Source organism: Medicago sativa, chromosome 3 (genome assembly GCF_051527215.1).
Source record: "Medicago sativa cultivar Bolivia chromosome 3, Bolivia_mono, whole genome shotgun sequence".
Taxonomy (NCBI): Eukaryota; Viridiplantae; Streptophyta; class Magnoliopsida; order Fabales; family Fabaceae; genus Medicago; species Medicago sativa.
The window spans coordinates 92571063-92598358 of NC_140751.1; the positions used below are offsets into that span (position 1 = coordinate 92571063).

At 33.1% G+C, this 27296-nt stretch overlaps 2 protein-coding genes across 2 annotated transcripts; both read right to left on the reverse strand.

Moving 5' to 3' along the window:
- Positions 1-229: 229 nt before the first annotated feature.
- Positions 230-12862, reverse strand: ASG2 (transducin family protein / WD-40 repeat family protein). Its single transcript, XM_085755970.1, has 20 exons — positions 12620-12862; positions 12400-12471; positions 11815-11892; positions 11527-11661; positions 11343-11450; positions 11100-11228; positions 9458-9573; positions 9258-9375; positions 8314-8419; positions 7154-7299; positions 6866-7033; positions 6643-6753; positions 5529-5640; positions 4892-5229; positions 3517-3607; positions 2085-2180; positions 1934-2004; positions 1725-1852; positions 1064-1175; positions 230-611 (listed from the first exon to the last, which is right to left on the reverse strand). The coding sequence occupies exons 1-19, from the start codon at positions 12689-12691 to the stop codon at positions 1088-1090; spliced, it is 2283 nt and encodes a 760-aa protein (XP_085612096.1). The 5' UTR covers positions 12692-12862; the 3' UTR covers positions 230-611; positions 1064-1087.
- Positions 12863-17576: 4714 nt separating this feature from the next.
- Positions 17577-20421, reverse strand: LOC146942009 (cyclin-D4-2-like). Its single transcript, XM_085755976.1, has 6 exons — positions 19877-20421; positions 19377-19463; positions 19187-19285; positions 18881-19085; positions 18616-18740; positions 17577-18289 (listed from the first exon to the last, which is right to left on the reverse strand). Exons 1-6 carry the CDS (start codon positions 20192-20194, stop codon positions 18035-18037), a joined length of 1089 nt encoding a protein of 362 aa, XP_085612102.1. The 5' UTR covers positions 20195-20421; the 3' UTR covers positions 17577-18034.
- Positions 20422-27296: the final 6875 nt, after the last annotated feature.

Genomic DNA, 27296 nt, shown 5'->3' on the forward strand with positions numbered 1-27296 from the left:
TATGAACAATTTTGTCTCTTTTGAAAGATAGCGAGTAAGACCCCGTGAACAATTTTTTTTTGAAGTTGCTAGATTAGTTTTTTTTTCCTTGTCCGAGTTTGAACCCACGCCCTCTAACTCTTTATTCTTTAACTCAACCTAGCCCCAGGAAGACACCGTGAATAGAATCATCGAGAAAAAAAAAAAAAAAAAAGACCAGCCTGCAAATCTCAAAATGCAAAGTTCTGTCTTCCAAACAATAAGGGACTATAGTAAGAAACTTCAAGTGCAAGCATATTAAGTTGCTATAATATTCACGTTTAAACTACAAAACGCTATATACACAAAGATTAAATCTAATTAACTATTTTTAATTCAGGGACCACCAAAAACCTATACACAGTATATCAGCAAACATGGCAATCGGTAAATTTGTACACCTTTTTAAAAAATCAACACTATTGTTGGAGATAAGTTAAGGAAAATACTTGTTTACTAGAACAAGAAATTCCAGATAATACCCATAATTTACTTTCCATGTTTCAACTTATTCTTTTTAAAATGTCTCCCATGCTTGGCTCCCCATCTGAATCATCTCAATCCAGATTCACAAGTACCGCCGAACATAGCACCTGCAGTGGTACAGAAGGAAAGGTTTACCTTTATAATAATTCAATAATTACAAACAGAAAAGCGCCCTAAAACAAATGAACTTCCTAGAAAAGGTATCTTGTTTCGACAGCAGCGTAGTAAACTCAATTTGTCAAGCTTATGCATGTTCATTTGTGAATAAGCAAGCAGGTTCTTAGATCCTATGTGTTTTTTTGTAAGGATTTTCTGTTAAGTAGCAAAGGCAGAGTATATGAAATACAGGTTCAATAAGATGTGGGAGACAAATGTTTTGTAAACAAAAATTGGAGATCATAATAACAAATGTATAATGAAACTTTTTTCTTGAGATCAACTTTCTTGTCGCCACCAAACCGACCCATTATGGGATATTTATGGTATCAATAACTTCTTGGTTATACAAGGAATGTCAATATTAGACTGATGTGAGAGAGAAGAAAAGAAATGAACTTACCAGCAGGTGAAAATCGGTGAATCTTTAGGTTTGGGCACATTCAAAAGGTCGCAAGCGTAGTGATCCTTCAGGAAACTCATGCATTCTAAATGGTTCTAAGAGCTCAAAGGGCCTGCAGAAAAAAGAATCAGCTAACCACAGTATGTCCTAAATGGCTGATCTGTTTTCGGAAGCATTAAAGGAGAAGACAAATTATTTAGACATATCTATTTAGCACAGAAGTAAAAGAAGAACAAATCAAAATATCATGCTCAATTGACTAACACAGTCAAGTGAGAAAGACATTAAATCCAACCCTTACATGTATCACCTAGATACTGTCAAAACTACAAGTACAACCAACTTTATCAGATTACGTCAAGGAATAATGATCAGATAAGCAACTTTATCAGCACAAGTCACGAAACAATGATCAGATAAGAAATTTATGCAGTTGGACATGACACACCTAACATTAACAGCAGTAGCTCAATTAATATAGAAGCTGGTCATTTTTATGACTCCTGGTATTAACAAAATGACAGACTGAAAAGTATGTCCTGCTTATTTTCACCGTCAAATTTACTTGAAAGACATCATGTACCACGTGTATGTGAAAAATAATGCAAAACCTAGCTGCATCACTTCTCAATACTATATAGGGAGATTTTGAGATTCTTACAGCATTGAATCCCTATTACGGGATAACTTTTGTTGATTGTTCTCCATAGCACCCAACACATCACCAGTTTCTGGTCCTGCAGAACCACCAGCTACAGAAGATGCAACAGGAGCACTTGGAGTCCATATCTAGGAAAATCCATCACCAGACAGCTTCAGAGATTGAAATATTTAGTCGACCCCAATACATCATAGAATAATGATTCTCACCTTTATCGTGTTATCAATCCCACTTGTTGCCACAACAAAATCAAATGGATGACATTGTACGCAATTTACAACTGTAGGACAAAGAAATAGCTTCAGATAACAGTACAAGGGGGGACTTCAAAATCCCAAAATCATAGGAAAACAATGTTACCAGATTCATCGCCACTCAGCAATTTCATGAGTCTTCCAGTTCGCTTTTCCCAAATAAACCATCTGCCATCATCGCTACCGCTGGCAACATATTCACCTATAAATATACAAGTGAGAAGTTCAAAATAAAAATTGCAAATAAGGACCAAATCTTAACACACACACTTGCTGCTTATTATCTAGAGATGAACAAATCAGAACGAGGAGATTCATTATGGTAGCATAATTAAAACAGTCGCATGCCGGAAATATACAATAAAACCGTCCTGTGTCTATGCACATATCACCTAAATCAGTGCTTTTCATTTCTAAAGATAATATCAGTAAAAGAGACAGCTTAAGAGGGTATAATTTTATCTACTTCAAGGGCAACAGTTTGGTACTATTGGGAAAAACCCAAGTCCCACATCGGATAGATAAGACTCTTGATAAGAGTTTATATAGAGGAGGCAATCCTCACCTTACAAGCTGGTTTTGTAAGGATGAGTTAGGCCCCAATTTCAACAGGTACTTACCATGTAAATGTAACCCTGGTATTGAATAGATTAAAGCAAATCGTTTTTGGACATAACATACATTTTCTCCATGGCAAACTCCAACAACGCAAGAATACCATATGAAAATAAACAGTAACTGAGAGTTGGTTTTGTAAGGATGAGTTAGGCCCCAAATTTCAATAGGTACTTACCATGTAAATGTAACCCTGGTATTGAATACATTAAAGCAAATCGTTTTTGGACATAACATGCATTTTCTCCATCGCAAACTCCAACAACGCAAGAATACAATATGAAAATAAACAGTAACTGAGAGTTGTTTTTGCAATGTTGTCAAGATCATGTTCTTAACTAAGATCGGGAGGGGGTAGCAAAATCGTAACTGGGGTCGAAAGATCCTACCTGATTTAAGATCGGGAGAGTGTAGCAAGATCACAAAACATAAGATCATGTCCAAGATCATAAGTTCCTACCAAAACGGAAATAATATTCTATATATATTGGAGAGAAGAGAGATGAAGGGACAGAGCAATCACAACAGTCGGAAGAAACAGAGCAATCACAACAGGAGAATAGTATGACTAAGGTAAAGTTCACTATTTTAGGGTTTAGTCAAGTTTTAGCGGTTTTGTTCAGCTGGGTTGTGCAGAACCCGACCCGGCCCAGAATGTGAGGCGCTATTCCAGCAACCCAAACTGCAGTACAGTCGCAAATTGTGTGGTTTCATGATCCCAAACGCAATTTCACTCATGATCTAACCAAAACACAATTTCACTCACGATCCATATTCCAGGCCAGTCGTAGAATCGCAAAATCGTACAATCTTACAATTAAGACCACGACATTGATAACTTCAATTTGTTGCGCACTTCGTAAAATTATGATAAAATTCATAGCTGATTATAAAACTCACAAAAAAGCTTATAAATAGAACACCTTTTTGACCAAGAAAATTAGCCTGTTTTATATCAGTCCCCACATTGCAGTGCCCAATAAACCTCTGCTTCATATCAATAGCTGCTTCGGGCTGCATGATAAACAATTAAGAGTACAATTAACCAAAATGTATGAGCAACTTATTAGTTTATTAACAGAATGGTCGATAATATATGGATACAGATCGATAAGAGTATCAGATACGATATGTAAAAGGTACATTCTTGAAAACTGTTGGATAAGTTACAAGATACACATTTGGTACAAGTGTGTGTGTGTGTGCAATTGCATTTCCAAAAATCCAAACTAAGAACACATGCATTGAATGTTGATATTACTGTATGTGATCCTGTTAGGTATTGTGTACGGACTTCGGATACAAAATACATATGAAACAAAAAAAAAAAAATTCCAACAAACAATCAGCCGCAAACATCAACTAGAATATCAAAAGAGTGCGTTGAAAAATGGACTTGGGCATAAAACAAAATATGTCGTGATCAGCAAGCTTTTTGGTCCTACAACTCAAGAAACCGCTGTCGTTCCAAGTAAAATCCCCCAAGGCCCCAAGAGACCAAGATAACGCTTTAAGTTCTAGATAAGGGAATGATCAATATCTTCACACCAACTTGAATTGGAGTGTCCAACAATAGGGGTTACTCGGTTAGGATAAGGTAAGTTTGTACATTATTTTGTTTCTGTTTTTGAATTATGTTTCTATTTTGTTATTTCCTTGATTATTAGGAGTTAGGATAAGTGTTATCAATCCCGAGCAGCGGAGCATAGCGACCAGCCCAAAAATGTGAGTGTGTTAGTGAATAACGAGGTTACTACTATTTTGAAATTTTTATACAGTCTATAATTTATACATGTGTGTGTGTGTACATAACACACCCACACACATAAAAAAAACTAAACAGCTAGCTGTGATTGACTAGTGAGAGGGCCAAATATGACGGCATGAATGAGACAGTATGAGAGGAGCACCCCAAACTTATGATGTTTTTGAATTGGAAAGATAAAAAAATACCCCGGTAGAAAGTCCTAATGTTTAGATTCTAAGGTTTTTTTTATTTATTTTTATCTCATTATGAATTGTGCGGTACTGTTCTTTTAAAAAATTATCTCATTATGATCTGTCACATCCGCTATTTTGGCTGCTAGTGGCCGCTACCCTGAACAGCTCTGCTTTTGCATGTCCTGCGGAGGTAAAGGCTGCTCCTCCGTAGCGTGCTATAGACAAAGTAGGAGAAACTGTATCTCCCCATTCTCTCTCCTCTATGCCTATTCAACTGTAATCACTGATGATGAAATAAGATAAAAAGAATAAACAAAACTCTTCTTCCAACTTTCAGTAGAAGATAGCAAAACAAACCTGGTATGAAGCTCTACCATTCTGTGATGATGATGATGATGAGGGTGATTCGTCCGAGCCACTTGCTTCAGCATTTTCTCTTGAGTCACCTCTTCGATGAATTCTACGATTCATACTCCGGTGAAGAATATTTGAATCAGAATCTTGTTCCTCGTCACCAGACACTGATGTTTCGAAGTCCAACTCCATTTCCTCGTCATAATCAGAATCATCCCTGTCAGATCTCTGACCATCTTGTGAAGTATCACTATTAGCCTCTGTCCGGTAGAGAATGTCACTTAATGATAACATTCTTCCACCTCTTCCATTATTTGTCTTGCTATTTTTCTCAGTTTCAGCTGTTAAAAAAAAACAGTTACATCCACATAATATCATTAAAAATTGGCATGTAATTTTCCAGACATAAAAAGCAATATTTGGAAATTATTGATTTTTGTATACCAAGTTTTAGCAGTTATGGCATACAGCAATTATTAAATGCTTCAATTTTGACTGCCTTTATAAGAAACAGCGTATTAAAGTGAGCTTCATGAGGTACAAACTTCTTTAGGGGCATCACACAAACTTCATTAACAAGAAAAGTGGAAGAATAACTATAAAAGTTCTTATAGTCAAATCATGACCATCTTGTCCATACCTAAAACCATATCCTTCTTCACATTCTCCACTCTTTCAGCAACTTCAGATTTGGATGGGGCCAGCGAGTGGGAAGCAACAGCAAAATCCAAAGCTTCTTTGTGTTTTCCCAACTGCAAGGAAATAATATTCAGTAATGCATTCTGTTCCCAAAAAATATTCAGTTATGAGTTTTAAAACAGGTTCTGCAATCAGAAAGCCTTCTGCATACAAACGGTGTGATAGTAGACATAAATTCATACATACTGTTAACGGATTTATCAGAAAATAAACGCCTTAAATCTCAAATCCTATAGAAGCATTTGCTGTCACCCTCAATCTATCAAGCTGGGCTTAATGTCTCAATTTTGTTTCTCGTCAATAAAAAATTTCATATATAAACAAGTTTCAACCTTCAGACTTCTATATGATCTTCTGGTTCAATAATTAAGTTTGTCATCCTAATCTACCCCATTTTTGCAATGAGTGCATCTAATTATCTTGCTTGTCACACCTCAATCCTAGCAGGTACAGAAATCATATACATCAAGATGATTCAAAATATGTATAGCTCTCTTTTACTATTCAAGTTTTAAAATAATTATCCATCTGCAAACCCCTCAAAAAACAGCACATACAAACTAATGATCAGCATGTGCTTCTGCTTCAATTATCTTTCCCACCTCACTACTACAGCACCTATGAAACCCAAGTTTACACACAAAAGCACGCACCGCGAGAGAAGGGTGGGGGTCCTTAATTCTGAAACAAAACATTAAATCAAATACACAAGCTAAAACAACACCTCCCCTATTGACTTCATCCATCAATATGAGCACACTTACCCTATTTCTCATTAAAAACAAACCCTCACAAACTTGTATTTCTATCAACAAAAAATTATGACTCTTCTAACTTGTCATGTTTCGAATGCCAGTCTTAAGTGCACCAAGATAATCTTGAAAACCACCATTGCACATTATTCAAACAAAAAATTATGACTCTGCTAACTTGTCATGTTTCGAATGAGAGTCTTAAATGCACCAAGTTAATCTTGAAAACCACTGTTACACATTATTCAATAAAGATTCAAAGTAAACACATTCTTAAAATGTAGTTCATACAACCAAGAGTACCTGAGACAATGCTTCTGACATGTAGTAAAGTGGTTTATATGCGGATTTATCAAATTTCCTAGCAGCATGGCAGTCTCTTATAGCCATATGAGCATCGTTTTTCCACTTCCTCTGGATGTCGAGGTAATTTCAAAAGATGTTCCAATCATTAAAATTGAAAAAGAAAACTGAACTGAAAGTAAAAGAAGAAAAATCTAATCCGCAGTTTAGTAATATTAAGAACCTTAAGCAATAGTGCAGCACGAGTACACAAGCATTCCTGTTTTAGTGCAGGTCCAATAATATGATTGTAGCCATTCAAAACTTCATTACATGCCTCAATTCCATAATAGGGTGCCCCCTCGTCCAATGACTTCTTAGCATATTTTATTAGTTTCCTACACTTGTCAAGCTGTACAAATCAAGTTAGTTAACAAAACACTATGTAAAATTAAAAAAAATGTTTATTACATCACAGATCTACATCATGCAAAATCAACTATAGATTCCAAATATATGATACACCGCATACCTTGGCAGTGATGTTATTTTTAGTGTGAAAACCATTTGTGAAGACATTGGAAACAAAAGGCTGTAATTCTACCCCATTAACGCTTGGAGAGTAAGTCATCAGCTTTGAAACATCTTCTGAAGTATATTGCACCTCATTCACACCAGCTGCATATTGCAAGAATAAGCATAATCTCAACAACTTTGACAGTTCTCACAAACATAACAGGTAACTTACAGCTAAAGAGTGGGAGCTAGTTGACAGTTCTCACAAACATAACAGGTAACTTACAGCTAAAGAATAGGAGCTAGTTTAGATAAACTCTGCAATAAGCACTTACACAAAAAGAAATATTTGCTGGATCTCACAAAATGTGTGAGTCTTTTAAACAAAATTACAAAATACAAAAATTTTGTAAAGAAGTTGAAATTAGCTTCAAAATCTCAATTTATTTGGAAGATCACTCATTTAACTTTTCCGTAAACACCTACAACCTTATAATAAAGGCTTTTTCATAAGTGAACTATAAAACTTATTTTAATTTAGAAGCTCTCATAAGCTAGAAATTAATCAAAACTAGGCCTAGACCTTTGAGAACATCTGAAACCACACCATACCAAAAACCTAATGATAAATTAGCCGTGAATCAAACAAAAACTGTCAAAATAAAATGAACGATACAGATTGAAAGGGCTATTTTAGGAAGCGAGGGGTCCCCATTTAGGATACAATATACATCAAAATAATATAATAAGAAATAGAGAGAAGTTGCAAAAAGATGCACGGAAAAGTACAGTAAAAGCTAAAGGAAGAGATCTAGCATATGCAAGAGTATCAAGTGGCCTCTTCAAACCCCAATTCAAGAACAAAGAAAAAATTACTTATCGAACCTTAAATGTTTTGTTAGAGTTTCAATATTTGACCTACTTTAGGAATACTACACACCTCACAGCACTCTCTCCTTTTAATGTGAGTTAATGATTACTTGCATGATATCAAGCATAGCATAACTAAATAACATGGTAGTGTTCAAACGAATTTGCACAGATAAACTGCTGCATAATTAGACTGCTTTTAATTTAATACCAAAAACAATTTGAACAGCTGCAAATTATTTCATACTATAAGTGACACATAATAAGAAATAAAAAAGAAACAAGGTATAGTGTAAATCGTTTTACCATGATTTACATTCATCAAGTAAACATGCTCTCCGCTATAGCTCAGGAGAACCTCAGATCCATCAGGACTAAATGTAACATGAGTTAAGTGCAAACTTGGATGTCCCTGGAAAACAAAAAAAAGACATAGTATAAGTGCAACAGTATTTGTTTGAAAGGGAAGACTTAAGCCTGCACAACATTTCAAAGAGGATAATGGATGAGAGGTTGTGGTAAATTTTAGAACCCAAAGTATATTCTGCATTACTTCTGTATAATGATAGGGATTAGGGAATGATGAGGGGTGTTTTCTTCAAGGTATAGAATCATATTTTCAAGTATATTTGGCAACTACACAAAATTCCTAGTACTAACTATTTCTGTTCAGAAATAAAAATTTAAAAAAAAAAAAAAAATACACTAATGGCCAATACTTCAGACAAGTATATATTACAATCTGCAATCATATAATGTATGAAAATAATTGAAATGGATATAATTGTTTCCCTTTATCATCCAAGAGTGCGTACAGAAGTTAAAATTCCAGCTCCGGGCCTTTGTTAGTAAGTTGACATAAAGATGTGAGTTTTGTATGACCAAAAAGAAAAGCTTTTTATCATATGAGAAAGAAAGAATTGCAAGAGAAAGTGTCAATACCCCCCACCATTCACCCCACCCACCCCACACAAAAAAAAATAAAAAAATAGAGACTAAGTAGTACCGAAACCCAAAGAAATGACAAAAGCGCATAAAAAAACAGAGCATGCCAACATATCCATTTTTCCTTTGATGGCATAGTTTATGTTTTAGAAGGCTTTGTACAGCACTCCTTTCCCCTGGTAAAGGAGATTTACTTTTTACCAAAAAAGGGAACTTGTTATCTCCCCAATACTTAAGCTTTAAGTGAATACTACCATACTTTTTCAAAAGCAGTTAATAGTAGAGTATTAAAGCAAAGGACTAACACGATCAGAAAGGTGCATTGGACAAAAATAATTAACACAAGGAGGTGGAGGCATTCTTTTTCCACAGGAGCTTAGAGGTGGTAGCATCCTTCTATCATACAGACGTGCAAAGGCATCACTGCAAGAATAAGAAAACATAAACTCAGTTTGAAATAGAAATATTTAATTTAATAACATATAGCATCACTGAAGATACTTACCTCCCACCAACAAGGAGCAAATGAGGTCTAGTTGAACTAATATCGAAAGATTTTAAAGCAAGGACTTGTTTAGGAGGATCACCAAGGGATCTTTTAGCTCCATTCCGTAAGTCAAGCTGACATTGGCCATTAAATGTGAAAGTCAATAAATGAAAAACACCAAGGAGTTCAGCTACAGAAAACAATAATCATAATACACCATCTTCTTTACCATCTTTCGGTGGAAAAGTCGAAGAATTACATTATTAAAGCATAACAGTGAGTTTGGCTACAGAAAACAATAATCATAATACACCATCTTCTTTACCATCTTTCGGTGGAAAAGTCGAAGAATTACATTATTAAAGCATAACTGTTGAGATCCTATCTAATTCCAGAGGATTAATAAAAGGCGATAGTGAGAGCATCACAAGACCTAAGATGCAGCCATAATATCAATTATACAGCTCATTTGATTTTCCTTGAGATGCCTTGGTCATAGAGGTTTCCCATTTGCACTTTTAATTTTAATATGTAAATAAGCAGCAATAACTAGTAACGCACAATAGTTTCAAGAACCAGAATAAAGTTTGATAGACCCATTATATCAAAAGTTTATCATAGAGGGAATAAAAAGGGAGCAAGGGAGTGATTTTTCCATACCAGCCCAAACCGAGGAGCAGAATGGGCAGGAAAAGTGGGCCTACAAGTATATGCAAGGAGGAATGATGGTATAACAACATGGGAGGGAGAGAATCGATTACAGGTGACGTAACAGAAATGACAGTTAGCATTGGAGAGTGATGGGAGATATAGAGAATCATTTCTGTATAGTGGAGAAGTTGGGGTCGTTGGGAGGGAAGGAAAAGAAATGGATAGTAGTGGTCAGGTGTTGCCTTGGTGAGGGCTGTTTTCTTCATAAGGAGAGCAGTCTAGTTATCTTACATTCATCAATAGTCAACTCTATTTTCATGTGATGAGCTTTGCTCCATTGTAAGCAAATTCAATACAAACTAAAATCTTCAGTCCATCATTAGTTCGGCTAATTTGTATCTGTTTGAGCACTTTAATCTGAATTTCTTAGTAGCTTTCCAATAAAAAATATCAACAGAGCAAAAAAAAAAATATTGAATTCTTACGACTGTTGCATCAAGAATGAAAAGAAAAGTTTGCTTATTTCCCCTCCCTCCATACAAAAGCAACTTCCCATTTAATATGCGGAGAAAAATTTAAAAATATTAAAAAATTATTTAAAGAATGCATAAAGAATATTTTACGCATCCAATAAAATCTTAAACCAGGTCCCAATATTTTCCTAGAACCTTCTATGCTAAACTATGAAAAATGGATTTTGATTAACACGTGACAAGCAACCAAAACTGAGGCAAGCTTGTATTTCCATAGAATCGAAAAAGTTGGGATGCCTCTGCACATGCTCTTGTTATAGTAGATGAACCGATCATAAGCAAACCAACTGGTATTTTCATTGGTATGTATATTCGAATACTACAGATAATGGGGAAATCGGTTTTGGACAATGACTTCTAACCATGAAGATAAAGGGAATTTTCAAGATACAACCCAACTTCGTCTTTTCACATGCCAGACAATGTTCAGTAGAATACAAAACTGATAATCACTACAAACGAATTAAACTACTTACTAGAACATTGTGACACTCTTGGTGTGGAGATCCTGCAGGAGGACAAGAGGTGCCTTCCCGAAAATCATGTTGTCTTAAGGTTCCATCTTCACTGGCACTCCATACCACATTGGGGTTTCCATTTTCAACCTGCAAAAAAGAACATATAAGACATGGAAATGCATTTAATTTCCTTTTACCTCCCCATTGATGCAATGTTATTGAAACTGTCAACTCAGGATTTTCTTAGACCACATAACTTACAGCCAATTTCTTGACCCTGCGAGTGTGGCACTGGTAAAGTGCTGATGGAGTAATGGGATTATCATTAAGTCCATTCCCACTTACGCGAGACCTGTTGAATAACCGAACCTGCCAAAAGAAAAAACATATGAAGTTAGGGGATTAAAATTGCATTAGCCGCTAAAAATATCAAATGGATCATTACTTCAGCATCTCCAGCCCCAGAGGCTACAAGCTCATCAGATGTTTCTGGTATGAACTTAGTACAGAATATATTTGCAGTATGTCCGGTGTCAATTGAATGCACTAGTTTCTGACCAGCATAGCTCCAAACATTGATCTGCAAAATTTCATGCAAACAATTCAATGAGATATATTTTGCAAAACAGAATTCCCATACAGCAAGCAGCTAATTTCAAATCTTTTCTTATATTTAAACTTCCACGTACTATACAAAATTATGGTTTAGATGAACAAAAGAAATGCATCATACCCGCGTATCATCTGATCCGGATACCAATAATGAACCTTTTGAATTCCAAGCAATAGCATTGACACAACCAAGATGTCCCTACTCAAATCATGAGCAAAAGGATACTCATCAAAAGGCAACAAACAAAATGAGAGTACATATAATCGCAACAAGGGTAAGATGCTCAGCAAATGAAGTAAGATTTAAGAAACACCGGAAGAGAATGTATATTCCAATCTATGGAAAGGTGATGCCAACATTTTTAAGAAAATGATAACTATGCTTGTAGGACCAACACTCAGATCAAATGTGTGTCTGGTGTTGGTCAACATGACACCAACACATGTTTATAGGACAGACACTCAGATCAAACGTGTGTATAGTGTTTGTGTGTCATGTCCAACACCAACATGACACAAATGTGTTTACATTCAATGATTCTATTTTCTGAAATTATTATTATTATTATTATTATAAGTGTCCATAGCTGTGCTTCATAGCTTGCCTCTTTGAAGAAATATAAGTGTAATAAAAAAATATAGTAATCAAACATATTTTAGAAAAATAGGATAATGTTTTAGGCATGACATGATGTTAGAAAGGTACCTCTAACTCTTTTTCTTGAGAAAGTCTGCGAATCAAAGAGGAGTGTGTCTGCAAACTCTGATTAACAACATCCTAAGCAAAAGAAAAACAGCATTCTATTGGTCAGGAAGGATTATACGAAACAGTAAAAAAAATTCATAGAGAAAGAACATGATCATCATGGAATTGAAAATCGGAATGAGAAGGGTAATCGTGAAGCAAAGAATAAAGAGAAACATACAGGGCGAGAGTGAAGGTATCTGGAATCGAGAATTTTGTGTATGTTTCCGTCGAGAAAAGGAGTGGAATCCATTGAAGAATCGATGTTGTTTGTGTCTGCGCTTCAGAGAGAGAGAGAGAGAGGAAGGAAGTGAAGAAAGTAGCTAAATCGATTGATCAGCTCAGCGTGATCTTTTCACCAATCAGGCGGTTATTTTTGGAATACAATCCCCTCCAACCCAACCCCAGACACTTCTTCTTCTTTCCTTCCCTTTCTCCTAATTTTTTTATTTTATTTATTTAATTACAATAAACCCACTCTAATTTTTTTTTTCTTGGCCGGGTTTGAACCTGGACCTTTTTTTGACCAAAAAAAATTGTTAACTTAATCTTTAAACTTTAAAAATACATCATATTCTTCCTAAACCATATCGAATTCGTCAGTTTAGTTCTTAAAATATGTTAAAATTCATCGATTTTGTTCCTAAAATCTCAATATCAACGACTAAATGGATGGATTTCATATAGTTTAGAGATTAAATTAATAAGAGATTAATCGTTCACGAATTAAACTGATGGTTTATTCAATTTCATATAAAATAGAGATAGAATAACAATTTTGATAAGAATATAATATGACAGTAATAGTATAAAATATTTATCATCATGAAATTTATCGCATTCTTTTGTGTATCTTTTTAACTATGAATTGTATGTGTAATTCATATTTTTTATTAAAAAGTAATTGACTTGTTTTTTTTTTTTTTTTGACGAATAAAGTAGTTGACTTGTTCTTCATTATTCTTTGTTAATACCCCATAAATTTTATATTTAAAACTTATAATAAGAAATTGAAAGAGTTTTTTTTTTTTTTTGCTAATCCTTCGGTTTTTAGGAAAAATATCCTTAATGATTTACAAAAATAAGTAAAATTGGACAAAAAATTATTCTCATCAATAACTGGACTTACATTTTTGAGAAATTTTTGTCTTGGAAAGCCCATTCACCGGTGAGCCCAATCACCTGACTAAATAATTAATAATTAATATTTTTTTGAAGAATAATAAAATAAAGAGAAATATTAACGAGTGCTCTTAGAGCAATGACAGATACTACCCACACCCCAAATAATCCAAGTTACACCTCAAAATTACTAATATACCCTTTAATTAAAATAAATTATTTTATGTAAACTGAGTTTACATACACTACGTAAACTGAGTTTACACAGTTTATGTAAACTAAGTTTACGTAGTTTATGTAATCTGAGTTTACATAAATTGAGTTTACATAAGTTAAGTAAACTAACGTAAACTGATTTTACACAGTTTAAGTAAACTGAGTTTACGTAGTTTATGTAAACTCAATTTACGTAGTTTATCTAAACTGAGTTTACATATACTACGAAAACTGAGTTTATGTAAACTGAGTTTACTTAAGTTCATGTAAACTGATTTTACTTAAGTTCATGTAAACTGAGTTTACGTGTATGTTATTCCTCTTTAGAATATGTACGTAAACTAAATTCACGTGAGACCTATGTAAACGTAAATTACGTTACCCTTCTACGTAAAATTAAATCAAACAAATCGACAGAAAAACGTGAAATTAACAATAACGATAAACATTCATGGTAAAATTAACAACATCAAATAAATCATAGAGCAAACGATAAATAGAAACTCGAAGAAAATTATGAAATTCACTTACTTGTATGAATCGAGTACGTATCAATGGATGAGATGTTGATTTAATTGGCGATTTTAGTAGGTATTGATTGCATATCCATGGTGGTTTGTGGGTGAAAAAGGGGTGAGGGTTTAGAATGATAATGAAATAAGGGTTTTTAGAAATTTACATGAAGAGGACAATTTTGGTATTATTGTAAAATTTTAAATAAATTTGGGTGTAACTAAAATTATATGGGGTGAGACTAGAAAGAGTCTAGAGCAATTGATAAGAAATTTAAAGTAAAAATTTACATTAGAATTTATGTATTCAACGTATTGGAATATCAAAAAGCAACTTTTACTACATAGAAGTTATCAATTGTTTCTATCTTAAAATGTTAAGTGCCCGAAGGTCATTTAAGGCCCTTGTTAGCAATACAGTAAAATAAATAAAAGGCAAAGGAATGATGAGCTTTGTTTTGTTTTGGTAATTGAAAGAGTGTAGTGTGCTATATGTAGCGTGATGTGTGTACGGCTGGTGTGATGACTGGCTTGAAAATTGGATATGTTACTTAGACATGGGTTTTGGTCCACCACACCGCAAATCCGTCAAAAGTGGGACAAATTAGCTTAAGTGTGTGCACAATTGTAATTATTTAGTTTTTTTAAGCACAAATGTTAGTATCTTAATTTTTTTAAGAAAAATGTTAGTATGTTAATTTTTTTTTTCTTTAACATGATTTGAACCTTGTATTTTCAATTTTTTAAATCTTTATTCAAATTAGTTGAGACTCAACCTCCATGTAACTAATTAGTTTGATTCTGTTTCCGAAAGAAAACACATTTGAATCAATAAAAAACACTTCCCTCTATCATTAATATAAACAAATATTTATTTTCGGATTCATTAAATAAGTGATGTATTTAGATTATATTATAAACCAGATATATCAATTATTCAATTCGGTTTGGGTTTTGCAATCTTTAGTTGCGATATCGAAACCAAAGGAATCAATGAATAATATATTGGTTTGGTTTGATTCATTTGATTGACATTTTTTTAAAAGTTAAAACTTGCACAAAAATTTATAAATAGAATAAGCGCATAAACTAAAATAAACGGTATACAATAATTAAAAAATATAGACACGCTGTCGCCGTGAGCATGACTCAATTAATAGGAACATCTCATGTAATATGTAGGGAGTAGAAGTTCGAACGCATATTCCCCACGTATTCACTTTGTAGGGTGAATTTATATATATTAGACTACTTACAAAAAATAAATAAATACAATAACACACCATCTTTTTCCAATGGTTAGTTTTCTTGTTCTTTTTCCTCGTAACATGGTTTCTTGATTCTTTGTAGAATATCCTCCATTCTTGGTGCAAGTTTCTGGATTTTCACCATTTTTCTACTTGTCTTTGAATTCACACATGCCTTTGTTCTTCTTGCAATTTTCTTTGTTGGATTCACCTTTCTTAAATCTTGCCAATAAAGTTTGTTCTTGTTGTCTTTCATTTCTTCTATTTGTTACCTTCATCTCACGTACCTTGAGAGTTCCTTGCAGATCTTCAACTTTAAGATCACCTAGTAGCTCATTTGTTTCTTCAATGGTTACAAATATACGATCAAATTGAGATGGTCGAGTTCTCATAGTTTTCTCAACGATTACCTAATCAATCATTGTTTCACCACACCGCTTCATTTGATTGGTGAGAGCCACCAATCTTAAAATGTAATCAACAATCTTTTTATCATTATTCATCTCCAATAATTCATAATACCTTCTTGGTGACTATAATTGAACCTTCTTCACATTTGCATCACCACCATAATACTTCACAAGTGTGTTCCATGCAACCTTTGAGCTATATGCATCAACAATTTTATGAACACCTTGTTCTCTACACATTGATGAATGTAGGATGAGGCCTTGCAATCTCCATTCTTTGCATCTTTATGCGAATTTCTCTAAGCTCATGTTGGATTTCTAGGAAGTGTTTCAACTCCACTGTTCACAACTTCAAGAACCTCTTGCAAGCCGGAGACCACCTTCAATTGTTTGATCTATTTATCTCAATTCTTTCCATCAAGACCTAGCAGGTTTGCAGAGAAGTTACTATTACCAGCCATGTTAAATTGTTCTTCAATTGTTGAGATCATGTAACCCGATTTTGATACCAATTTATTGGGGAATAAATATGATTGATTGAGAGATAAAGGATCGTGGTTGAGATAAGAAGATTAAATATGAAAGACTTGTATTGAATTGCACTTTATATGATACATCTATACCATTCATAATACGGTCACTTGTGCAACAAGAAATAAGTTTCTCTAACCAACCAATAAAAAAATTAGTTGTAGACACAACTAAGTAACTAATTCTACTTACTCTAAACAAACTTAATTTGAATTGTCAATCTCAACCAGAAACTTGAAAGTGTAGCTTCAATTTGAATGTGTCCCGGGATACGAGAATAAGGTGTTGCACTTGCACCACATATCCAAAAAAGATATATGCCGCCTCTGTTCAAAGTCATTAGAGTTGTGACATTTGAAAAGGATTTTGTGACTCTTATTCACGCATTTTATAATTTGAATACACACAATTCAAATGTTTTTTGTTCTTCAAGAGTCTTTTGTGACACATCTCTTGATAACCCCTATTAGATTTATTTTCCAAGTAAATAAAAATCGTGCGTAGCCTTTTTGTCTGACATACACACAATAGAGAGAGCATATTTATGACTATATAAGATAAGACACAACTGTTTCAAATGAATTTAAAACTAAAAATGCATGACATTCTTTGAAAATTAATACCTAAAAGATTAATCTATTTTTTGTTTCAAATAAAATTAGCTACTCATTACCCAAAAAATTAATTATAATTTGAATATTCTTTATTAAAAACTTAATAAAATTCATCACTAGGATAGATCTAGATGAGTCATTAACTGTAATTGATATAGAAGTTATGATTCATTCTTGGTCCACTTATCTTATAGTACACTTCTTTGTGGGCTAACCGTTGGTGCATACGGAATAGAGCTTACCAATGATATTATAGTACATATCAACAATAAAGCAATGATCTAACCTCTCAAAAAAAAAAAAAAACGATCTAACAGTCAAAGCTCACGTGGAATTTGATAAAATAAAGCTTTTTTTTTTTTTTTCATTTTTGTGGAAAAGTAAAACACGTTTGGCGACAAAGTAACAATATTTTTTTTAAAAGCTTTTTCACTAACCAAAACAGATTAAATAACTAATGAAATAAAGTTAATAACGCAAATAAAATATCTCCCGCAAGTATATCATATAATATATGATGATAATAGTTCTCTCTTTTGTAGGTCATTAAATATAGAACAATTGAACCAAAGAAAATCTCAGACTCTACTTACACATAAATAATAATCTGTGACTTATTCCCCTCCTCCAATTTTCTTTAACTGTTAAAAAAAGATGCAAAATATTTAACAGCTGGTGAATTTACTCACTTCATGCCAAGAGCATGCAATACCAAGGACTATTCATTTTATCACCCACCTTCCACTCATGACCCACCTTATAGTTTTGGTACTCTTTGCATTAGATTCTTAAATATATATTTTTATAATTTTTAATTATTTCTAGCTATATCTCTTCCTTTTTTTGGTATTGAACTGAGGGGACACCTTCCATAAAACACACATAATGTCCTTTTTTGGGGAAAGTAACCTTATGGAATATGGTAAAATTCCCATGCCACATGACTACAAAAGCTCTGATCCACAGGCTTTGTTTAGCTTCCTCCTTTTAGCATCTGGGCTACTACTATGTGAAGAAGAACATGAACCACCACCACCAGCATTGGTGTCATCACTTTTGTAGCTGAAGCACAATGTATCCAACACACCCATTGGGCTTTGAGGCACACTAGGGACAGAAGATGCACTTGAATCCTTGCCAGTGAACACACTGTTCAATGACATCTCTTGGACCTTTTCAACACACTTCAATAATCTCTCCTGTAATAACCACAATTAACACATTGTTAATATCAGCTAAACAATCATCATAATTAATTAGTACAAGCAATCAAGTGATCAACTAAAAATATCAGAGCATAAGTCTTACATTGTCAACAAATTACAATCAATCCTTGTTTGAGTTGTTATATGAGTATGTGCTTAAGAAGTACTAGTTATGATTAAACTCAAATGTTTAAATGATATGATGATCATGATCAATTGACATCGTCAGAAAAATTTACCTTGAGAGTATGTATGAACTAAAAATACATTAATATATAGTACATTGTTTTCTTGTCATTTGGAAAGGACCACCATTTTACCTTTTCTATGTATTGAATCAGAGTAGAAATTGATTTGCTACCATCAATTGCTTGGGTTTCCCCAACAACACATGTTGCCACAGCTGCTGCAATCTCTGATGGTTTGAATTCCAAGAAGTCAAGACCTGCATTGAATTCACACCATCAAAATTAATCAACTTAAATTTACCTAATTCATGATTGTTTTCACTGCAAGGGGTTGGTTATTCTAGCAGTTCAACAATTCACTTGAGCAATGAAGTTAGGGAGGGAAACATTTAGGTACCTTTGATGGTGCTTGATATAAGTTGAGTTGATCGCAAAATTGAAAACCTTGATGAACTCTTATCATCATCATTAATCTTAGAAAGGAAACATTCAATGAAGGAGAATGGAGTGATTGCTTGCATTCTCCACTTCAATGTGCTGAGTACTAAAAGCTCCATTCTCTGAATGGTTTTAGCTTCAAACACAAACTTGGATTCACCAATCTGCACACAAAAATCGACATAAATCAGCACATGCACGATGAATAGAAATAGATTGACTTAACAAAGACCAAGCATTGAAATTGACAAGTTCCAAATCCTACCTGCAAATCAAGAGGCTGAGGAACAGCAGTTTCCTCTACTTTAGCTGCCAAAGATAAGCAAGCTACAGCCAACAATTGCATTGTCCAAGCTCTTCCCTTCTGAAATTGGAAACATAACATTAGATCAAAACCAATGCAGAATATAAAGCCTATTTTTTTGTGTTGAACTTCTCGTTATTCATTAACTTACAGGGAATTCATACACAGAAAGGAATCGATCCAAGTAATTAATGGATAGATAAGCACAAAGAGGACCAAAACCGAAATGTGCTCGAACCTATAAATCACAAAGAAAATTGCAATTAGATAAACATAATCTGAACTCAACTCAATCTAATCTAATCTAATCTAATCCAATCCAATCTAATCCAATCTCAATCCATTCATCAATCAAATGTGCTAACAGAAATTTCCATTCAAGTCATCAATTCATCAGATACAAGGAGAGTCCAATAGTTATCAAGCAATGGATCATCATCAAACACAGAGATTGTGATATGTATCCATAAAGGGATAGTTCATTAAATCCAATCCAAACCCAATTAAAACGCCGCCGCCACTGTTTTGATGAAAAATTAAATCATCGTTCATATCTCATTTCAGACCCATCAAAAAGATTTCATAAAAATACTTTTTTATTTTCCTTCAGTTTTCACAATCAATATCAAACAAATCAAAAAAAAAATCTACCTTTTGAATCCAATCGATGACTTCATTTCTAGCCTGAAAATCCAAATCTCCAAACTGCAACCTATTCAAATAATCAGCACCAGGCCATTGCTGACACTCTTTTTCCAACATCAGAACCAAACACTCTTCACTCTGCAATGGCAACTCATCAGGAACACCATCATAACGTTGTTGGGTCATCTGATGATCATTCCTAGAACGCCACAAATCCTCGTACACCTCCACCGAACCACCACCACCATATTCACCATCATCAAAAACACTGCTATCTTCTTCAGTGCAAAGAAGGCTAGAAACACAATCAAAACTTGGTGCCATTCCAAAATAACAGAAAATCCAATAACCCTTTTAGTTCAATTAAACAAAACAATCTTAAAAATGAAACCTTTATTTAGATTATAGATTTGGGTCTGAGTTGAATTAACAAGAACAAAACAAGTAAAGAGAGAGAGACACAGTTTTTTGTTTTTTTTTTAATGATGTTGTGTGTGTGGCCACTCACTCTCTCACTTCAGTGTCTATGGTTTGGTTCGAAGTTTCGGTCTGAAACAAGAGAAAGAGAGAGAGAGGGTCTTATGAAGGAACCGAACGCCTCTTTTTAGGGTAAAGGGGTGAGTGGGGTTGAGGACAGAGAGATGAGTATGTACAATGTGGATCGTTGCGTATGTTAAATTCGTACCAAACAAATTTGGATACTTACTTAATCACGGGATAAGATTCCCTGCTGTAACTGCGTCCTGCTGTAATAAAGGACAGCCGTCTGATTATAACAAATGGCTGAGATTGTTTTATGGTGTGAAACCGAGTTGAAATTTGGGCCGTTCGATCTTAAATCAACGGATGATGTTTATTACAGTGTGAAACAGCGTTAAAAATTACAGCAGGGAATCCTGACCCCTTAATCACTAATTACCTCTTTTTGTGTATGAGTACACTGATACAGAGGAATCACAACAAACAAAAATACACTTGATTAATGCTCTTTGAAATTGAAATGGAAATTACTTTTTCTCACTAAAATTATTAATCAAAATCATTCAAAACAAAAAATGATTTAACTTCGATTAGAGTCGATATCCTCTACATACAACAGTAAAGATTAATTTGTGGAGCTATATTGAGAGAATAAGTAGTTGATTTTTGGTCTAAGATATTAGTACATGAATTTACTTTTAAAGATTATTAATATATTATAGTAATTATTTTAGTAATAGCTTTTTAGTCTAAAATCTTGGCTTAACTTGTAAAATCTAGAAATTGTTAAATCGGATCCTATAATTGAGGTTCGAAGTCGGACTACTCTCTACTTGTATACTATGTGAGTTTATTTCGTTTACAATAACTCTTGTTATTTCGTCTATTAAAAAAAATAGAAAAATATGTAATCATTCAATTTTACGGTACATATGTACGCCTATGCAAGATTTTAATGATGTTCACAAAATTCTCAACCCATCAGTTCCACATTTTGACTATCTCCACTTTACCGTGTAGATACATTCTTCACACTAATTTTACCAGGAATATACTACCATTTCTTCAATTTCGCTTGTACTAATAATTGAGTAATTAAACACAGGCGAAAATTATGTACTTTTTACCTTTTTTTACGTACGTATAATTACTAGCATAATGTTTTACCTTTTTTTACGTACGTATAATTACTAGCATAACTAGCATAATGTTATTTCCAAATTTACGGAACGTTGCGACTGCTAGTCAATGCAATTCCAGTATACATTTAATAGACTACAAACTTTCCTATTAAACATTAATTACTACTCCCCCGTCCCGGAATAATTGGCCCATTTTCTAAAAAAAAGTGTCCCAAAATAACTGACCTATTTCAATTTTCAATACAACTTTCATCATTCTCAATACAATATAACATTAAATAATACTACTTTTATCATTTCCAATACAATATATTCCACTTTCCCCTTTATTTATACATTTTTCTTAATATGTGTGAAAAACAAAATTGTGTCAATTAAATTGGGACGGAGGTAGTAACAAATATCCTAACAACATAAACATAGTGTTCTCTTGAAAACACAAGCCTAACATATAAAAAAGTAATAACTACATATTTTTTATACAAAAATTACCACATTTAATTATTTAAACAATGTGTCGGAGCACTTGTCAGCATTTACTTTAATCATATTTTTAGTACAATAGATGAAAATAGCCAAGAGGTGGTTACCATTACTTTTTTTTTTTTTTACAAGAGGTAGTTACTGTTACGATGGTCAATGGCAAATGAAATGTGGAGTTAATAAAGAAGGAGGTAAAAGGGGGTTAAAGTAAAATTAAAAAGGTAGTAGGAAGAATGGGACCAAAGCAAACCAATGGTACGTGGTGCAGAGAGTGTTGTATTCTCCCGTGTCGACGCGTGTGCTACGCTGACATTGGAAGCGTCGTTTCGTCCTTACGTCACTTTTCTTATTCTGTATTACTACTCCCTCCGTCCCGGAATAACTGACCCATTTTCTAAAAAAAAGTGTCCCAAAATAACTGACCCATTTCAATTTTCAATACAACTTTCATCATTCCCAATACAATATAACACTAAATAATACTACTTTTATCATTCCCAATACAATATATTCCACTTTCCCCTTTATTTATACATTTTTCTTAATCTGTGTAAAATGAGCCAAGGGGTCAAATAAATTGGGACGGAGGGAGTAGCTGTCATTTCCCTCCACCATTCCCCGCCAAATATCTATTTTATTTCATTTCAATTTACTCAAATTTTCAAAACAAATACAAAAAACTATTCTCTATCAAAACAAAAATTCATTTAAATATATGCAATACAGCTATTTTATCATTATTGTATCTACTTTCACGCGACTGGTGGAGAAATACTTGTGTGACATTAATGTCACGGTGACATTAAATCTGGGCCACACATTGGGTGACATTAGATGTGTTGTGTGGCCCAGATGCAATGGCAATGACAATGTGTGGCCCAGATGCAATGGCACGGTGACATTAATGTCACCAAAGTGCCACCCCGACTGGTGGCAGCGGTTGAGAACGAATTTATTAATAATTTCTTTTTTCCATAAAAAAGAGCTTTATTAATTTAAATCCATGGTATTTTTTTTCTTTTGGCAAAATTAAAAAACAATCATTCAAACCCACAAATATACGATAGAAAAGTCGAAGTTCAAACTTAACCACGTTAATTGGTCTATCAATTTCGATATTTTACCTGTTAAATTAGGATTTATAGACGAATCGTTGATAGTTTTACTTTCATCTTTTAATCATTTTACTTTCTATCAATTATTATGATATTTTTAAAATGTTAGTTTAATCATATATTTCACTAGAGGGCTAGTGTATTCAAAGTTAAGTATGTGGTATGGTCCATTCTAATTAGTCTGCTTCATATACACGCGCAAGTTGAAAGGGTTAGATTAATCCGTCCACGGATAATAACAAATTGTTATACACTGATCGAGTCTATTTGATGTTAGTCTACGATTAAATGGTTTGATTTGCATACTATAAAAAAAAATTGGCTTAATTACAGCTTTGAAGCCCTAATTGATTGTTCTTCTCCTAAAAAATTGAAATTAAAAAAAAATAAAATAAAAAGAAATTAGAACCAAACTCAAATAAAAAGAACAAATCATCAAACAAAGCAACACCAAAAAAATAGATAAAACCTAAGCTTATCAAAGTTCCTGCATGTAGTGAATCAACTCACAATACTAAGTGTTTACATCTTTCAAAATGACTTGAAAAACTTCTACGGTGTCTGTGAATCGATTCAGAGAATTGATCCAAACTTTTAAAATAAATTGGAAATATATTTTTTATGATTGAATCGATTTAGTGATTAGAATAATAATCAAATTATTATTAATTGAATCACTCAAATATGTGAATCAATTAACCTTTACGAAAAAATGCATATGTTTATACTTCTAGAGTGTGTGAATCGATTCATAATGCAATATGAATCGATTCACTTAGTCAAAAAAAGTAAATTTTTAAAATGTTGGCTCAAGGATTTCTAAGATACAAAAGTTTAAATGAAAATCTAATGGCACAATAAAAACAGTAGTCTTGTTAATCTTCTTAAGGTCTTCAACTCCTTATATAGGCAGAGATTTGAGAGACGTTAGAGAAAAGTGTCAACGCATTAAGAGCCGTTGAGAAGCCATTGTCTGATATGAATAATTTTGTCGGATAGTCATTTGAAAATCCTTTGTTGAAACTGAAAGTATCTGTTCATTCTTATTGTCTTTGAAGTTCTTTGTCTGTTTCAACACGTGGTTAGAAGAAGACAAATATGTACTCATATCCTTTGATTGAGACAACTATAGAAGACGACAAATGTGACGTGGAGTTTGGGTCCCTTGAGTTCTTACGAAGTCTGAAGGTCTTTCAAATCTGATTGGGTCTTCTGAGTGTGGCTGGGTCTTCTGAGTCAGATGAGGTCAATCTTCATCTCTAGGAGGTGTCTTTTTCTTCTGATCTAATATGTTGACTTTTGGTTGACCTTTCTTCAGATCTTCTACCACAGTTTTTTAAGCTTCTCTTGAGATTCTGATGCTTTAATACATGTTCAATCTTTTGATGGATATATTTTATGATCTTGCACACTTAAACAAATATTAATATTTATTCTTCAATACTTTGTTATCATCAAAACCTTAAAGAAATTGTACAAACAACTTTTGTTCCAACACAAAGTCTCACGTTAAGACAGCCAAACCAATTAAAGTGGGTTTGTAACAAAAAGTTAATAAAGCGATCAAGTTGACAAAATTGACACTTCCTAAAAAAACAAATCTGATACATTAATTGTACTAAGATTACATTGAATTACATAGACTTATTAATTTATTTTCGTTTTTTTGGGACAATCGTTCTTATTTTTCTTATACTACGTGAGAGAAAAAAAAAAATGGCAAAGCTTTATCCCTAACTATTTTATTTTCTATAAGACATTTTGGTTCTTAGGGTTAAATTCCTTCAATCAAGTAATTATGTAGCCCACACACCTGACCTAACGTGCTTGTGATGCGAGTGTGACATGGCATTATGCAATTGTATCATTAATGTTAGAACACTATCACATGGATTTTATGTAATAGTGACCTATGGATTTTATGTAATTGTGGATGACACTAGGGGTGAGAACCTGTTGATAGAATTAGTTTTTGCAAGACATAAGTTTAGTCTCTTAAAAATTGAAGTTCAAAGTCTTGTCGCAAACTTATTTTTTAGGGTTGAATTTGACCTTTTCATAGTCATACGTTAGTTTTTTAAAAAACATATTTTATATGAACATACATATTTAAATAACTAATGGAGAATTTTATTTTATATTCTATTTCATAATAATATATTTACATATATGAAAAATTGATGTAGATTTTTTTTACTAAGAAAAATTAAAGTTGATTGATAAGCTTGAATTACTTCGAAGGTTTAAAAAATTATAATTTAATCCAAATTACAAAATTTAATATAATAATAATAATAGAAAAAAATATTATTCATACTAGTGAAAAGACGGGCACTCACGTGTCCATCTTTCAACTCTTTTTATTGTGCTTACCTTTGAAAATTATGAACGGTGTTTGTGTCCGTCTTTCCGCTCTTTTTATTGTGCTTACCTTTGAAAATTATGAACGGTGTTTTTTTATTTATGAAATTTTGATTTTGATTAAAACTAAAAATATAAATGCTTGTTGCTTTCAAGTTATAACAAACTAAACTAACCATGATTATCTATTTCAATGACACCAACAATAGAACAAAAAAATATATTCTAAATTCTTTTTTTAATGACACTAACAACAATCTTTATTATAGAAAAAATTGTTTAAGGGTATAATTGGAAAAATAAAAAAGTAAGTATAAATATACTCATTTAGTTTGTTACACTTTTTAAAATGATAAAAGAAAAAAACCACACACACACACACACACACACACACACACACACACATATATATATATATATATATATATATATATTCATATCGTGTTTAATATATTTTTTTAATATTTAAATTTATTCTTATCTATTTATTACATGTGTTATTTATATTGAAAACTGATGGCATTTTTGGAAAGAGAAAAAATCAGCTCAAAAGAGTTGAAAGAGGTTGTTTTCTTTATATATAGTATAGATTAACTTAAGTAGACTTACGTGATAGGCTTAAAAGACATTGTTTACAGATAATGACCTCACTTTTTTTTTTTGACTAAATAGACTTCTAAAATAGTCATAGTCTTCACTATTAAAAATAATCCGACCTCGGCCCCACGACATCTATTGGTTGGTTTGACCTGTTTCCACTCTCAGGTGACATGTGTTATTTAAATTGTTTCACAAATGTTTTCGTTCTTACATAATTTGCATATGGGTCACGTTAACTTGTGCCCTAAGGGCACATATTAAGGAACCCAAAAAAAGCAACTTTGTATTGGAAAATATGATATTTTAACTTTTTAAAAGTTGACTACACGACTTTTGATGCGTATATTTCTATAATGAATTTCTTAACATGTGCCTCGAGGGCACAAGTTAACATTTGCCTTTGCATATTTTATCAAATTCTCAAAATTAAATTTAAGTTAGAGAATCAATACAAAGATAGTGGAAAGTCACATTCAGATCAATCATCAAGCAGGCACCGAGGCCTATAGCAAGGAGAAAGACTTGTGTGGATCAGGACCACACAATTGGGTTTGGTCACACACATAATTTTTTCTTTCTTTCTTTACTTTTTCCATTTTCTCTCTCTTCTCTCTTCTCTCTCTTCTCTCCCATTTCTTTGGTTGTGACCACACAATGGGGTTTGGTCCCTGGTCCACACAAGTATTTTCCTATAGCAAAAAGGTTGATGACTTTCTATATCATATGGGCTCTCTCAAGTGCATATGCGATATACTTGGGAGAGCTATCCTCTATTTTCTAGGAACATAATTCAAAAGAACAAAAGAAGGGATTATAATATTAATGCATCAATGCAAGTATGCATCATACTATTTGTTAAGAAAAATCTATATGCAACACTACAATTTGGCTAAGACTCCTAGTGAAACTTGTATGAAACTAGAAAGAAATGGAAGTGAAAAGGAGGTGAATGCTACATATATTAAAAAAATAGCATAATCTTTAAGGTAATTGTGTAATACAAGATGTGATTTAGCATTCTCTTTGGCCTAATTAGCATATAGATGGAGAAGATTAAGATACCTTATTTAATGTCTCCAAAGAGGGTATAGAAAGAAAGTGAAGGTGTATAGATGATTGGTTAATTCGATGTTGATTGGTGTGGGGGACAAAGATTATAGAATGAGCACCTTATGGTATTGTTTCTTCTTAGGTAAAGCACCGTTCTCTCGGTGTTCAAAGAAAAAATATGTGGTTACCTTATCT